This window comes from Sphaeramia orbicularis, chromosome 12 (assembly GCF_902148855.1).
Source record: "Sphaeramia orbicularis chromosome 12, fSphaOr1.1, whole genome shotgun sequence".
Classification (NCBI taxonomy): domain Eukaryota; kingdom Metazoa; phylum Chordata; class Actinopteri; order Kurtiformes; family Apogonidae; genus Sphaeramia; species Sphaeramia orbicularis.
Window position 1 is genome coordinate 18,024,674 of NC_043968.1, and position 16,894 is coordinate 18,041,567.

Consider the following 16,894-nt stretch of genomic DNA (forward strand, 5'->3'; position numbering starts at 1 on the left):
TTTTGGTGCAACTCATGATACAGACTTTGTTCAAACTCAAAAGACATAGTACTGTGTTGTACTTCTATTCTATTCTATTCTATTCTATTCTATTCTATTCTATTCTATCAGACAGTGACCATTTTACTGCAAATAATTTGTATCCCGAAACAACAGGGTTAAGGCGTGAGGGTTAATGCATGTGCGGTATATAAAATACTGTACATAGGAATGGTGTGGCGTTTTCAGCCAATCACATTTTTTCCGGAGGGCGGAACAAACTTGTTGATAATTCTGTGGTGACGACTCCAGTGCGCAGCCGCAGCCCGGGTGACGAAGATGGTGCTCATCAAGGAATAGTGAGTCTGAAGTGTTATTTTAAAATGTATTTTGCGCAGTTATATGTGTATTTTAATCTGTCAAGGGGCTTATTATTGAAGAATAAACGTGCGTGGTTTGTTTCTTGCTGCCGTTCACTGGGTCTTGCTGTCCGGTAGCTCGTAAAAGCATAGCTTTGACCAGGGTGGATCAGGACGTGGATAACGGGACACACCGGTCTTTTTTAGGCGTTGCTAGTTCAAGCTAACGGTAATTAGCTTCTTAATGAAAACGAGTTAGAGAAAGGCGATGTACTGTTTACACACACCATCTGCACATTCAGTGGGTTAAATTGGGTCTGATGCTTGGATATATTATTAACAGAATTACAGCTAGCCAGCCAGCAGCCTGTTATTTGTCTAAAGTGCCGTAATGTTAAGCTTTAGTCCCGTGAGTGACAGATTAAGGTTCCTTCTACGGATTTACCATTAACGCTAGCTGGCTAAGTTAGCGGTAGCAGCCGGCTAACTGCTAGCATTGCAGTTTGTAGCAACGGGAGTACACCCTTTATCTACACATTTAACATTCAGTGACACTTTATATTCAGTATTTGCGCAACGTCACGTTAACATTCACAATAGCTACAACAAAGTTCAGGAATTATTCTGTAATAGTGGCCTGTATAACGAATCAGCTCTACCCTTCAAGCTAGCTTGAGGTTATGGAAGGACCAACTACTTTGCTTCTACTTTGTTGGCGCTAGCATGATGAATACTTACTGTAGCCCTTTAACTGTGCGCTTAATACTAACGTTACCGGTAATAACAGAGTAATAGAATAATACTCAATCTTTGAGGTTTTCCTTTCTTATGTTTTTATAAACCGAGTTATCATGTATGATAAAGCCAACCCGTGTCAGCTTCATACTAACGGTACCTGTTGTTAGCTTGGGTTAACTCCCCTCTGCTCAGCTACCACAAATCACAGCTGGAAATTCCTGTTAAGCAAAACCTTTAGCCGACTTTCAAAATTATTTTGCCTGAAGCGAACTATAATTAAAGAGATAAAAGTAGCACGTTTTGTTATTGAGACCAGATGTACTGTAATTGACAGCAGCGCTCGTTAGAAAGTCACGTTTAATATGTCAGGTAACTGTGTAATAATATATCTCTTTTGTCTTATTCAAAGTGTAATCCATAATCATACTGAGTTTCTGATCAGTTTATCTTATTTTCAGGTTCTACAAATTCATAAATTCATTTAAAGTTATCCATCAGTAACACAGCTGTAATTACAGTTGGCTATAATTGTTACACACAATCGATAACATGTTAAATAAAAAAGCACTCATTTAACATATCTATATCAATATAGGGCATTATCTACAGAAGTCTCAGCTGTCTCACAGTTTAAAACTATTTGTATTGTGACTACAGTATATGAGTGGATAACTAAATTAATTCTGTTATATCACCGTGGTCTTGTGTTTTTAAAAATGTTTTGGCATGCCTTTGTTGGCTAACAAAATTCAGTAACAAACCTGCTGCAAACAACACTGTGGAAGTTGAGGAATCTTATTACATCAACCTTATATTAATCTTGATAGTGAATTTTATCCTTGTTAGTTTGTAAAACTATGGTAAGAGAGGTGTACATGTGACCATTTAAATATAATCTTAAACTATTTCTGGACGAAATTAAATTGTAAATAGTTATGTCTCAGCCTTTATCTGGCCAACACATGCTAGCCTGATTAACATCTGATTCACCAAATGGCAATCTAGCATTTTTTTCTAGTAGTGTTTATCTGCTCATTATTGAAACTTGTAAATGCTGATGTGCTCTTCAGTGATCGGGCACCATTGTACCTGTGCTGCAGATATTTGCCTGGGCACATATAACAAGGCTTGCATAACTGCAGGTCAGGCTACATAGGTTAACTTCAGTTTGTCATTAATATCTGACAAGGTACTGTTTAGTCTGCCTAATATTTTTCTGACATAGATCCTCTATCTTTGATCTCATAGGGACTGTGTCACGATGTGAACATGTCTAATTTAAACACAGAATGAAAGTGTGATACTAAACACTAAGGATTCGGATTGTGAATAATTTCATGACATTGAGCATATTATGTTTTACATTTTTTAAAAAGCATTAAAGACTTAAAGGTTTATTTTCCCAGAAATTGACATAGTACATTTTGGACGTAGTTTAATTTTCCTGCTGAAGCAAAACACATAGTTTTGATTAATAATCATTTACTTTTTGTTGGAACTGTCAGTTTGATGATGGTTCAATACTTTGGGATTAAAGCATCTTTGCAAAATGACTGAACTGTTGAAATACCCATGTGATAGCAGTCAAGGAAACTATCAGCTGTGGAGACTTTGAGTCCAAACTCTCAACCTTTTACAGTAACAAAGACATTGTATCTGACAAAATCTAAAGCAGTAGATGATGCTCAAGTACATTTTACCAGAGCAAACATATTAAATTCTCTGTTACAATGGTTCCACAACGATGTTGAGCCAAAAGTACAAACATTGCACTTAGTTTGCATAACATTGCTTTTCTGGACTCATGTGTGCCAACATCTGGCTTTGTCTTTGACAGTGTAATTAATCATAACAAGCTATAGGCTATATTATGATTTGTCTCATACAAAAATTATAGGTATGTGTTCCTTTTGTAGTGCACATCTTTTGTTATTAATAAAAAGTTAAGTTAGTATGTGTCATTTACGCGGAAGTGCAGCTTTCATCCTTTTTTCTTTTAGCATGACATGTATACTACTAGCATTCATGAATGTGATTGCTCTCATTCTTTAAAAAGTCATACTGCTGTGTTTAAATAAAAACAGCATATTGTTAATTGTTAATTACAGCTTTTAAGTGGTCTTTATTTATATGACTTTGTGATTTTGTAGACTGGATTGAGTGTGTTAGTGCATAATTTAGACTGTGGACTGTCCACAATAGGCTGCATCAATCACTTTATGTTTAGGTTAAGGGTGGGGTGTTGCTTCTGCCAATCTTAGCAAAGGATTCAGATGAATTCTGAGAGGAGGAGGCGCCTAAGAGGGCAGGAAGCTTCAGGCAAGAAAGTCCCTTTTACGTTGTGTCTATTTAGAGAATTCCCTCATTCCATGATTAAGCTCTAATATCCTTTATATAGGCTATGTGTATTTACGTGCAGGTTACAGTGGGGTTTGTGTACTGTTGATGGCAGTGTGCTGTATTATTAATACTAATGTCATTGCATATTTTGGCCTTAACATCATTTATTTACTTGGTTTGATTGGTTAAAGCATATTAATGCCTTAAAAAAGAACAAGTCATCACTGTCAGTGTCTCATTAGAATAGAACAGAATATCAAATCAAATATTCAATAATCTGAGACTTAATTCTAGGATACCATTTCTCCCTAAATTCTGTAGATCTCCTAATTACACTATGTGGCCATTACCTCAGACGATCTGTCATTATTCCCCAAATTTTCAACTTGTAATGTTGAATGTTACTAAATCAAATTTGTGTTTACTTTGTCCATTGTTCTCAGTGTTCACTGTTTGGAGGTTGTTTTTTTTTTCATCTATGCTGTTTTTGCTGGGATGCTTCTCCAAAATGATTTTTTTGTAGATTAGGTACATATTATTATTCAGACTGGGAGATTTTTGTCACTTTCTTAGCATTTAGTACTTACAAGTGAATGATGAGATTTCTTACATTTTTGTGTCTCTTTTATTTTAGCATTTGTTGATTCACATTAGATCCATATTGCATTCACAGATTGTGATGTCGTTAATCATTCGTTGTAATATTAATACAAGTATAATTTTTGCACACTTGCAGTAATGAGTTTGAGTGAATAATGAATAATAACATTTTAATGAATTAATGTAAAAATAATTGATCATCAACAACTGCCCAGGCCAAAGTGTTTTGGAACTGTAGCAATGTTCTTATGGTAATGAGATGCTGATATGTTTCACTTTCAAATAACTTATTTGTATCTCGCTCTCCATTTCCTGCCCCACCTTTCCCTTGTTTTCCCTTCTTTCAGCCGTGTAGTGTTGCCGGTCTCTGTGGAAGAGGTGGGTACTATTATTTCCTTAACCTCTTTTGCATACACAGTAAATTTGAGTCACGTTTTATTGGGACTGTCATAGTTGTAGGTCTGTATTTATCTCCTTTCCTTGACAAAATGAAGCCATTTTGCTCATGCACTCATGCTTTAGGTTTGGTTGCATGCTAAGACAGAATAGCCTTTGTTGGAAAGGCTTGTTATTGGTGTGACAGACTGGTAGTGGTGGATTGTAGAGAGGTCTGTGGACACAACCTTTAAGACTAAAGCCTTTGTGCCATTTCTTAATAGCTTTCAAATGTTTTGTGCAGACTTAACTTATTATGATGTATTTATTCCTGAAAATTCTTTTTATTGAGACCTCACTTCATTCTCCACCCTGCTGTGACATCCACTGACATCATAGTTTGGCCCTAGTTCAAAGCCTTTTTCACATGATAAAAAAACACACTGTAGTCCACAGACAAAGCGGAGAGATTTTAGGAGACATGTTTTATTTTTCAGCACTAAAATGAAGAATACACATCTGCAATAACATGCCAACAAAAGCCTTCCAATGGCAGATAAAAGCTCAAGCTATTATCCCATATGTCCCATCTTCCTCAACAAAACCTCATCAAGTCACACATTGTACTCTATATTCCTGAAGTCTGAAACTCATAACTTTGTGTTTACATAAGTCTCTCCTCTTGTGAAACAGTAAACCATGGAAACCTATTGAGTTTATTGTGGGTGGATTTTACCAGATTGTGGAAAACATGGGTGTGTCCTTTTTTTTTTTTTTTAACATCAAACACAGGCTGTTAAAAGACATTTACACCTCAACAGCATCTTGGCTTTCAAATGACAAGGAAAAGCTGGATTAATTGTCAGACACCAAATTTTAGCATCTGATACTCCGAGGCAAACATTCACCCAAAATTCCTCATTTTAATGCTTAAATAACACAGTTTTCTTTTGTCTAAAATTTACTGGTATTATATCTAACAGTCTGCAGCATCTAGTGGCTGTTAATGGCACTGCCTCTGCATTACCCTTACATTCAGTCTTTCTAGCAACTTACTTAAGGGATGGAATCAGTGGTTCTACTGCTATAGCTGTATATACAGTTTGTCTTCTTTTGTTCTTATTTGTACCAGTATCAAGTCGGGCAGCTGTACTCTGTAGCTGAGGCCAGCAAGAATGAAACGGGAGGAGGAGAAGGCATCGAGGTGCTAAAGAATGAACCCTATGAGAAGGATGGGGAGAAGGGACAATACACACATAAAATTTACCATCTAAAGAGGTAGGTCTGCAATTTTCAAAGGAGCACTCAGGCAAGTTATTATCTAACAGAAGATGTATTTATATCAGGCCTAATGTCCAGAAAACCCTTAAAAGGCACAGGTCTGACAAATTGGCGGAGGGGTAAAGCTTAAAAGGAAATGATCACAGAGGGCTTGTAATTTAAAGCTTACAGCTGTAGATGGAGAGAAAGATGAGTATCTGCTGCCTCAAAGTATAATGATGAAGTAAAGTGAACACTATGGAAAAGTCTCATATACCAACTTCACAAAGCTGGCAGGGCTTTGTCATTATCTCTGGTAAAGTCCCCAAACATGTAAACCAAGTAAGCAGGCATGTAATACCTGGGGTGTTTCCAATGGACAGTAGGAAGATGATCATATTTATATTTTCTTCATTAAATGTTTTTTATGCTTCGGCCGAAGGGTATTGTAATCGTTTTGTTGTCTATCCCGCTGTTTGTCTGTCTGTTCATTCAACGACATAATCGACAATATCTGAAGAATGCACTGACATATCTGCACCAAATTTATACTGTGGATGCATCTTGGCATGGAGCAGAAGTCTATTGAAAATCGATGACCTTGACCTACTTTGTCAAGGTCAAATGGCCTTGTGCCCTGTGCGGTCATAATATCTGAGTACTTTCACATATAAATATGTATGTAATAAGATTTACACTAAAACAGTCTAATCTAAATTATAGGGCAGTAACATTCAACAGAATCTTACACTATATTTGGCCAAGGGGTTTTAAAAGGGCAGCACGTTATGGGTTTTTTTTGCTTCAGACTTATTTGTTTCTACTTTAACTCTTAAATCCTATATAATACACGTTCTGTGTCCCATCGACATTGCAGCACAAGAAGGCGTTTGTACGGATTTTGCTCAGTCTTCACAGGCCCGATCGCCACCAAACTCACCAAATGCATAGAAACATTACCTAACTATCTACTAGGCACACTGTTATGTCCGTATTCAAATGTTGTGAGGTATACTGGGCAATTTTAGCCTCTCTCTACTTTGAATTCTTCATCCCTGCCACCATACTCCATTTTCAGAAGTGGTTATGCTGCCGTTCATGAAATTTCTACTGCTAGCAGATGATGCTACAATGTGAAGGCTGCAGTTCACTACTGCTGTATGAATTTGATCATGCTTGACAGGCCAAACAAATACATGCTCTTCCCTTCATGCCTCACATGTTGGCTCAAATTATTACCTGCACAATGCATGATTAAATGGTAGTTTATAAATGGATAGTGGTAGCAGACAAGTTCTACTTATCATGCTATCGTACAATGGCGCCACGGGTACAATGTCGCTAGTATATTAAAGGCTTCCTAACTGTTTAAATATCTAAACAGCACATGAACAAAATGTGTCTTAGTTCCTTAAGTCTAGGAGTAACAATAGAAAGTACTAGTAGTTTGGTGTAAAAACCCTCAGATGATAAAAGCTGCCGTGCTGCAGTTCTTGAAATTCAAGACATCACAAAACACTTTTTGTTTGAATGTGGGTGAACTTTAGACTTCAAAATGTTTTTATGCCAGTATTTTTGCCAAGAATCTTACTTTCTTTTTCTATCATTGTAGTAAAGTCCCTGGGTATGTGAAGATGATTGCACCAGAGGGAGCATTAGTTTTTCACGAAAAGGCTTGGAACGCCTACCCATACTGTCGTACCAGTAAGTAGCAGCTAAAGGCCAAAATAAACTAGAAATAAATGCTCACTGTAGTTTTCTTACACAATACAATCCACATTTAATAATTTGCCACTAAGAGTAGAATTTTTGTGATCGGTTGTGTATTGCCTTTGTGCAGTGTTAGTTTGACATTAAGTGGACTTTCTACACTTCAAGATTTTTAACAGTGGTCTGCAAATTTATTTAAAGATTTAAAAAAGAGTTATTATACTGTCCTAACATATTTATCTCCTGTTTTTCTCTTTGTCCTTCCTCTGCAGTTGTTACGGTAAGTTTTTAATCTGTTGATCTCCACACACACGCTGCACATTCATTATGTGTACTGGTCCCCTATTAATGATAAGGATGATAAAATATCTGGTCATGGTCAGTATGTGTAATCAGTGCTTGATATTGCACAACTAACCTCTGTTGCTCATGTTAAAAATATACCGGAGCCAAGTAGTGCAGCATCACCAGCGTTGTTTTAGTTTAAACGTCTGATTGGTTTATTGGATTTAGCCGTAGGATTTAAGTACATCCCTGAGAACCCTCCATTCATGGCATTCTCTGAACTGTTTCTGTTGGCTGAGATTACCTGCCTTCATTCTGTTTAGTAGTAATTCAGAGTAATTGCTTAAAATAGAGTGAGCTACTTTATAAACTGAAATACAAATCAAATGCCCATTATGAAATGGGCATTATGAAACCAATGTGTTTTCTCCTGCTTTTCAGAATGAGTACATGAAGGACGACTTCATGATAAAGATCGAGACGTGGCACAAACCTGACATGGGAACAATAGAAAATGTAAGATTTGTGCCCAGCTCTGTAGTTTCAGCCACATATGATCTCTTCTCTGATCTATCTGTCCTGCTGTCCAATGTCTTTCCCTTTCTCAATAATCCAGGTCCACGACCTGGATGAGCAGACGTGGAGTACTGTAGAGGTGGTTCCCATAGATATTGCAAGCAAAGAAGAAGTGGCTGGTGGGGTGAGAGTTTTTAATGGCTTTATTTGGTTCCATTGTTATACTGGCCCAAGAAAAAGCCAGAGGTTATTCTTCAAAAAAAATTTCAAAGATTTGACATATAGCCAGAAAGATATGTGTGTGATAGGTGCCAATGACATGGCAACAATAAATTCATGTAATGACTAGATGTCATGAATAAACATATCATAGCCATTCCTAAGTCCCTTCAATTGAGCATTGAAGGATGTACGGTGAGTCACTGGTTCGTTCTTGCTGTAGTAGTAGAGGACTGGGTAGTTCAGCACTTGCATGGAAGAAGCAGGGAAAAGAAACATCATACAGAAGGTCTGAGTCGACCTCTATGAACACTTTAAATAAATGGCCATACACACCACTGCCCCATTCCATGTCTACACAGAATTGCAAAGTTTAGACTTGTTTTGTTACAAGTACTTTTGGTAGCTGTGAAGACAGTAGTCAAACTAAATACAGTTACTGCACCATGTCTATTTTAGAGGTAGTGGTATCTTCCTAGTTCTGAATCTACAGAGTGGTTAGCTTGTGGTAAAAACATGATTCAGCCTCAGTCTGATCCAAAAACAAGGAGTTTTGACTGGAATAATACAATGGAATAGAACTTTCTGCCAATTTCCTGCTTTGGCTTGACAATTAATACATACCTTTGGACAGAGACGATATCAGAGCTTATCTGTGCCTAACAGAGGGTATATGCACACAACTGAATCTGCTGGCTGGACATTAAACAGGATATCACTCACTACATATCTCATGAACTGTACAGTGTTAATGTAGCACTTTTTAAACCACATCTGTCCTTGAAGCAACATTTGTTGAGTCATCTGAAATTTCATAAAGGTAAACTCACAGAACAGAGCTACTAACTTACGTAGCATGAGACTCTCACAAATTCATTTGAATCTGTCACATGAAATTTGGAGTTGCATGCAGCAGCTGTGAGTTATCCTTGTAACGGGGACGCTCTTTGTCTTATAGCCTCTATGTAACATCTGTAATCCTAGAATAGTCTTGCTGTGAAATTGAAATGTTTTAAATTTTTTTTCCCAGTAAGTTATTCTGTCAAAAACCGTGAAATCGGTAATCATCAGACTAATTATAATTACACATCAACACTGAAGGTGTAAAGGTCACTTAAGGTCCATCTAAACATCCCTTGACCACCACATATCAGTCCTAGAAAAGAAAAATAATAGAATGTAGATATAAAACATAATTTTACTGATTAAACTATGACTAAAACTAATTTTAGTTAGGAAACTATAACTAAATTGAAATTTGCTGTGAAAATCAAAACTGCTGGTGCAGATGTTTGTTATTATTATTATTTTTTTTTTTTTTACAAATGTGACTGAAAACATGCCTGTATCCTAGTGAATAATGAACCAGCTGCAGAAACACTAAGGCAGCAGCTGCTCTTATTTTACTGTCACTTTAGCAGCATTAAGAAGTCATTGTCTATTCCTTCTTGTAACATATGACGTTTCCACATGCCTTTTCTGTAAAGTTGAAAGAAACACTATGTTACTGAGAAAACACAAGGAAAAACTAGAGCTACTTCACCAATGATGGTTTAGTATTTCCAAGGTGTTGGGACCATTAAGTCTGTTTAAATTTTACTGATTCAAAAAACCTGGTATTCACAACCTTTTATTTGTCCATTATTGGCACCTCTTACCTCGTGACCTAAACCATCATGTTAACACTAATTTAAACTCTAGAAGCAGGCATTAAGCCGTTTTGATCCAGGTGGGTCACAGTTGTCTTGGGGTCACGGTGTGTTTCTTATTCTCCTACAATAATTACTTAAGTGGATCAGCGTTGAAGCTGAGGCCTAATCTGAACGTCCATCTGCTCAAGGTATGCACCACTGTTTTCCAGCAGATCTTATGGATTGAGACAGCCTAGTGAGCACCACCCTGGGTTGGAGGTGCTGTTGCTAATTCTTCAGCGTTCCAGTACAGGGGTGTGAACATTGCTGGGATGTTGGAGTCTGACTAAGCATCTTCAGTATGAGAGATTCAGCACCGACTAGAATAATCTGCTCTGTGAGACACACAAGGAGAAAGTGGATTCAGTGACAGTATACCACCTTTAAAATTACATGGCCATGCAGAAAACTTTTTACTGTGTTGTTTACTCAACAAGAGACATTTGTACATTGAGGTCACCCAAGAACTGAAAGGTTAGGGGGCATATAGGTAACAAGTTCCTGGTTTGGTTACTTTATATGATTCCCTTACTCTCTTTCCCATTCACTTTTAGCTGTTCGATAAAGGTCCAGAAATCCTCAGAAATGTTAAATAAAGAGAAAGAAATGTGTGTATTTGATGTTTTCTAGCATTTTTGCCCTCTGTTCTTCTTCAGGATTATAAACCAGAAGAAGATCCTGCTCTTTTCCACTCCGCTAAGACAGACCGAGGACCTCTAGGCCCTGACTGGAAGGTACCTAACACTAACAGAGAGCACAGATACTCTGCCATTGTTCTTCTGATTTGCAGTGGTCTGTCCTCTGTTTTTAAAATGACCATTTTTCTTTTTTTCCTTCTCTGCAGAATGAGCTGAAGACAGATTGTCCATATATGTGTGCATACAAACTGGTCACTGTCAAGTTCAGATGGTGGGGTCTGCAGACCAAAGTGGAAAACTTCATCCACAGGGTAATGTGTTTGTTGGCATCTGCACAATGGGATGGACTTGGTGTTGAAATATTTCAGTGGTCTGAAATTTCCTGCACATGAATGTAAAAAAAAAAGTTGAGGAAGCCGTAGTTTAATTAATGGAGAAGCGACAGACAGGAGTAAAATAAAAGAAAGTAGCTATTTAAAAAGAAAAACATTTTCTGTCAGAGATAGATTCCTTTTAAGAGTTGTTAAAGGTTTTCCTTCCTTCTACAGCAAGAAAAGCGCATTTTCACCAACTTCCACCGTCAGCTGTTTTGCTGGATTGACAAATGGTTTGGTTTGACCATGGAGGACATCAGGCGGATGGAAGAAGAGACCCAGAAAGAGCTTGAAGAGGTAACTGTCTCACTAAATACACAACTACACAATGAGACACAAGAGTGCAGCAGATTCCGGTGATGGTTGTGACTCTTTTTTGACTCGACAAGTGGAGACCGTTCAACAAACTTGAACTGCTTCATTTAACTCTTTGACTCCTGAATTTCACATCAGATGCGTCAGAAGGGAGATGTGCGAGGCACCTCTGCAACAGACGAGTAGAGGTCCGCTGCTGTAGGTCATACACTAGAGGCAGGCTGAGTAAGTCTCAACAATGGGAAGGTGGTGGCGCTGCATGGATCATTCTCCACCCTTTTCTTCTCATTCTTTTCACCTCTGAAGTCAGTTTCTAACAGTTTGGCAGTGTTTGAAACTGTAACCTTTGTTTTACATCTTGCCAGCCCAGTGCCTTCTTTATCGTTACAATTTTTCACTCTTTCATCTCATTGGTCCTGTTCTTCTGGTGTGGATTAACTGATCCAGGTCTAACATGACAAGAGCCACTGACAATAAGTTTTTGATGATGATATTAGGCAAAAACAACCATCACTTACAGTGTCTATCATAAGTGTTCACCCCCTTGGATGTTTTACCCTTTTATTGCTTTTATAAATCAATCATGGTCAATAAAATTTGGCCTTTTTCACACAAAAATTCATCGGAAAAAAACTCTTTAATGTCAAAGTGAAAACAGATTTCTACAAAGTAATGTCACTGAAACATTAGTATATAAAGAAAAATTGTTGTTTGCATAATTATAATTAGACCATTTAATGGTCTAATTCAATAGAGGTCCATCCAATTGGTGCCAGTAGTCTCACAATTAGTGAAATGAGGATCACCAGAGTGGTATGGGTGTGTCTCTAGTGATTGAGGTATAAAACACCTGTGTCTGGAGGGTTCGGAGACTGGTTGATCAGTATTCCTGGCTACCAATACACCATGAAGACAGAAGAGCACTCCAAGCAGCGCAGGGAAAGGGTTACTGAAAAGTACAAGTTGGGATGGATACAAAACAATTTTCAAGGCATTGAACATTCCCTGGAGTTCAGTGGAATCAATCATCAAGAAATGGAAGCAATGTGGCACATGTGTGAATCTGCCAAGATGACTCTGTCCTCGTAAACTGAGTGACCGTGCCAGTAGGAGATGATTGAGAGAAGCCACCAAGACCCCTATGACTACTCTGAAGGAGTTACAAGCTTCAGCTGCTGAGATGGTAGTGACTGCATGTAGCAGCTGCTGCCTGGGTTCTTTACCGCCCACCGAGTGGCAATGAGAAAGCCACTGTAGAAGAAAATTCATATTAGATCTCATCTAGAGTTTGCCAAAAGCCATGTGGAAGACTCCATGGTCAAGTGGAAGAAGGTTCTTTGGTCTGATGAGATGAAAATTGAGCTTTTTGGCCATCAGACAAGATGTTATGTTTGGCAGAAACCAAATGCTGCACATCACCAAAAACACACCACCCCCACTGCGACGCATGGTGGTGGTAGCATCAGGCTGTGGGGCTGTTTCTCAGCAGCCGGCCCTGGAAGGCTTGTAAAGGTAGAGGGCAGAATGAATGCTGCAAAATACACCGAAATCCTGGGGAATAATCTTATTCAGTCTGCAAGAGAATGACAGCTTGGGGAACATTTTTTTTCTAACAAGACAATGATCCGAAGCATACTGCAAAAACTACACAGGAATAGTTTAAAAAGAACCAGGTAAATGTTCCGGAGTGGCCTAGTCACACATACTGATTTGAAGGAGGTGAATAATTATGCCAACAATTATTTTTCAGTATATATTTTTGTTTCACTGACATTACTTTGTAGAAATTGATTTTCACTTTCACATTAAATTTTTTTTTTTTTTTCCAATAAATTTTTGTGTGGAAAAAGGCCAAATTTTATTGACTGACTTACGAAAGCAACAAAAGGGTAAAACATCCAAGGGGGTGAATACTTTTGATAGGTACTGTATCTAACGGGCTGGATGCCTTTTGCTTAAAGTACCTGAATAACAGATAAGAATTATTTTATATACCTATGCATGTTATTTATTCTGGAAGTGTAATTGAAATGACAAAAGATGTTAACTTTCCAATTTATGCCAATTTAAAAAAAAAAAAATACTGATTCCAAGGTGGGATTTATCTGCTATATGATTTGGAAATGAAACAAGTCATTGAAATACATTTTACTGCATTTACTTTACATTTCATGGTTATAAAAATCCTAACAATAGGTTTCTGTAAGGTTCTGTAAAAAGTTGACTCCACATCTTAAAGAATAGGGCCATATTCTGTGCTGTCTGAGTCATTCTCATTCTGCCTGCTTCTGATCAACTCACTGGTTGTTGTCACTCGCATGTTAACATTCTTTACAGCTCCCTCATGCTCCTCCTGATTGTTTGTTTCTGTTCCTTCTGCTCTTCTGTGACTTTGGGAATGAGGATGCTCATCTTGGTGTCCCTGGATTTCACAAATGTTGTCCTCTTTTGTTGTATGCAAATGTCTAAACTGAACCTAAAACGTCTTACTTCTCCGTCCCTTTCCCAGCTGCGTAAAAAAGGTCCGATTCGAGGCACCAGTGCTGCTCACGAGCAATGAGGCAAATCAACCAAACCCTGTCATGATGATGTCATCAGAGACACGTCCACCACCGATGAGGAAGTGGCCCCCGACGCCTGCTCTTCTCTTCCTGTCTCACATGATTCATTGGGGGGTTTGAAAAGATTGGTTACCAGTACTGTACAGATTCTACCCCAATCACACGCCTCCCGTTCACTCAGAAAAAAAAAATTAAAAAAACAAAAAATAAATGGTTTTGCATACATAAAAAAAGAAAAAAAAACTCTTTGCACAGAACGTAAATTGCCTGATATGTAATTGTTAGTTGATTATTACAATGGGCTTTGTTTTTATTCAGGTGTATAAACCATGACTCAGAAAGTCAAGCCTTTTACTCATTAGAATGTTGTTTTTAGTTATACAGATTCCCACCAAAATTGGTATAAGATAACTTTAGCAGATATGGGACCATTGTGTCCTGACCTTCTCATTACCTGACCTGTATTATAACTGACTGTCTCTACTTTAATCCTCGTCTCTCCTCTCAGTCTATATTCTAGTTCTGATAAATTTTTGTCTAGATCTCCTCCCCCTTGTCTCACTGTTCCCTCTGTCTGGCAGTTGGTTGCAAATACTGATGTCTTTTTCTTATAGTTTTGATGAGGCTAAATCATGCCTATTAAAGGTTCCAAGCAAATACAATGCTCATGCATGATAGATAATTATTTTTTCTCACACATGCACACACTTCTGGACATGCAGACTGGCCCGTTCTTCTGTCACAAGTGCATGTGGACAACAGCAACTCCTCACTAACTGTCATTGCATGTGTGTAGTCGCTGCAATGCAGCTTTGCTCAAGTGGATTGTTTGTGTTGATTAGAGAGGGGGTTAGCCCTCTCTAAGAGAGTCTGTACAATACACCTGTGTGTTAGTGTGTGCATTTGTGTGCTTGTTTTTGTTCTCAACTGCCTTCACTCTTTGATGACTGTCACTCTGAGGACAGAGATGGAAAATGTTCAGCTTTCACTATCAAGGAGTGTTGCCACTCCCATAAACAGCCAGTTGAACTTGCCTCATGCTGTTGCTGCATGTCCTTTCTCTTTGGCTAGGGCTTTAACTGGAGGGCTCTCACAGCCCCCACAAAAGCTTTTTTTTTACTAAAACAAATGAGGATGAGAGATTGTGCGTTGCTGCGTGCATGAATTTAAGGTAGTTTTTTTTTTTTTTTTTTTTATCTTTATTTAACTACCTTTTCCCCTCTCAACTGACAGAGCAAACGGGTCCAGGCAGATCTGCGATGTTTATTGCAGTTGTGGATTGACAAGCATTTTGGGTGTATAGTTTTATTTTTATTTTTGCCATGTATAGTGATTTTTTTAAGCAATTCATGTACCTTAACTACAAGAAAGAATGAGGTCTGTCTGATCATTTCTTGACTATATCTTGTTGAGGATGAAATGAGTTTGGCAACGGTTAATCAAATTTTATTTTTATTGTTAGACTGTTTTGGGATGATCTGAAAACAGATGGCGTTTTTATCCCGCGTCACTACCTTCTGGCTGCATCCACTTCAGGTTGCTCAAATTAGCTTTCTCTATTTTGCTTTTAGCTTAATTGCAGATCCAGTTGGGCTGCAGGTAAAATATTTTGTGATGTTTTGTACAAACATGAGGTAGCTTAGTGCAGTAATAGGGCTGCTTATAAGATGTTTATTCGATCAGGTATGAGAACAAGTGTCTCCAAAATTCTTAGATTTTGATGTAACCTATTTGTGTGGTTTACATTTGACAGGTTTAAAGAGAGTTGTAAGTGTACTTTTCTGTAGGCCTATTATAGAAATGGACAAGTTGTATATACAAATAATGACTGATACTATGCGCTGTCAGGTCTATTATTCAATACTGTACTGGTAAAAGTAACTTTTATGAAGTTCTGTTATTGTCAGAGCGGGTAACGTCAGCTCTGTGGACAGTATGCTGTCTGATGACAGTGTGACAAGTTGTACTGTCCATGTGTGGTTGATCATGCCATAGTTTAACTGTACCTCATCCATGCTAATGAATGTACAGATGTACAGATTAGGAGATAGAGGTGTAAAACTGTGTGCCAGGTGTCTGAACTGCAGGAACACAGACATGTTTAACACCTGTACAAGCATGACATGGACCCATTCTACCACTTATACACAAAGATTAAACAAAATGCATATTCTTCATACTAACAAATTAATTTGGATCTGCATTTTCAACCATCCCTTTATTCCTTCTTCTCCTTCCTTTAATCTTTTATTCTGGATATCATTATTTCTGTTTGGTCAGCACATCAGTGCTTCGGAGAAGCTCTCAAACTGCATCAGACAATAAGGGAAACCTTTACAGGGAGGCTTCTTGTCATCATCAGACCAGTTTCAGCTCGACCTCAGATTACTCCTGAGGAGTGAACAGTCTGACTGTGTTTGATAATGACTGAAGTCTCCCTGTAGACTAGAATTAGCTGTGTGATGTACAGTTTTGTAGCATTACCAGTGATGCCAGCCAGGGTATGACTGTGAGGGGAGGGATGGACACTTAGGGAACAGATGGAATCCAAAATACTGTTTTCTTTATTCTAGTCATGAATACACACTTGCAAAATCTACTGTTATACTATTATGTTTTATTTTTTGAAAGACAAAGATTCACAATGTATTCACTTTTCTCTTTTCTGATATGGCAAAATTCAGGGGAATTAGTAGTGAATGTAATACAATTAGTTCATTTTTTTTTCTTTTTCACAGCTTTTAAGCTGTGACAGAAGGTCTAGACAATGGAACATAACAGAATATCTAATAAATTTGAACAAATAAATTCTGTGAGCTGTCTCCTGTCTTGTGTGTGTTGATAATGTAATTTCTTTTTGTGGTGTGGTTATAGTCTAGGGCACACAGAAGTATGGTACCAGGTTCTGTACTTCTGGGTATCGGCTGGTTTGTT

At 37.9% G+C, this 16,894-nt stretch overlaps 1 protein-coding gene across 2 annotated transcripts; it reads left to right on the forward strand.

The window, feature by feature from the left end:
• The first annotated feature begins 285 nt into the window (after positions 1 to 285).
• On the forward strand, positions 286 to 16,774 carry pitpnb (phosphatidylinositol transfer protein, beta). 2 transcript variants are annotated; one of them, XM_030148864.1, is made up of 12 exons: positions 286 to 338; positions 4,364 to 4,394; positions 5,524 to 5,669; positions 7,264 to 7,355; positions 7,634 to 7,641; positions 8,088 to 8,162; positions 8,263 to 8,346; positions 10,729 to 10,806; positions 10,917 to 11,021; positions 11,259 to 11,381; positions 11,538 to 11,624; positions 13,909 to 16,774. In XM_030148864.1, the coding sequence occupies exons 1-11, from the start codon at positions 319 to 321 to the stop codon at positions 11,583 to 11,585; spliced, it is 810 nt and encodes a 269-aa protein (XP_030004724.1). In that variant the 5' UTR covers positions 286 to 318; the 3' UTR covers positions 11,586 to 11,624; positions 13,909 to 16,774. The 2 variants fall into 2 exon arrangements, with proteins under 2 accessions (XP_030004724.1, XP_030004723.1); XM_030148863.1 differs by lacking the exon at positions 11,538 to 11,624.
• The last annotated feature ends 120 nt before the right edge of the window (positions 16,775 to 16,894 follow it).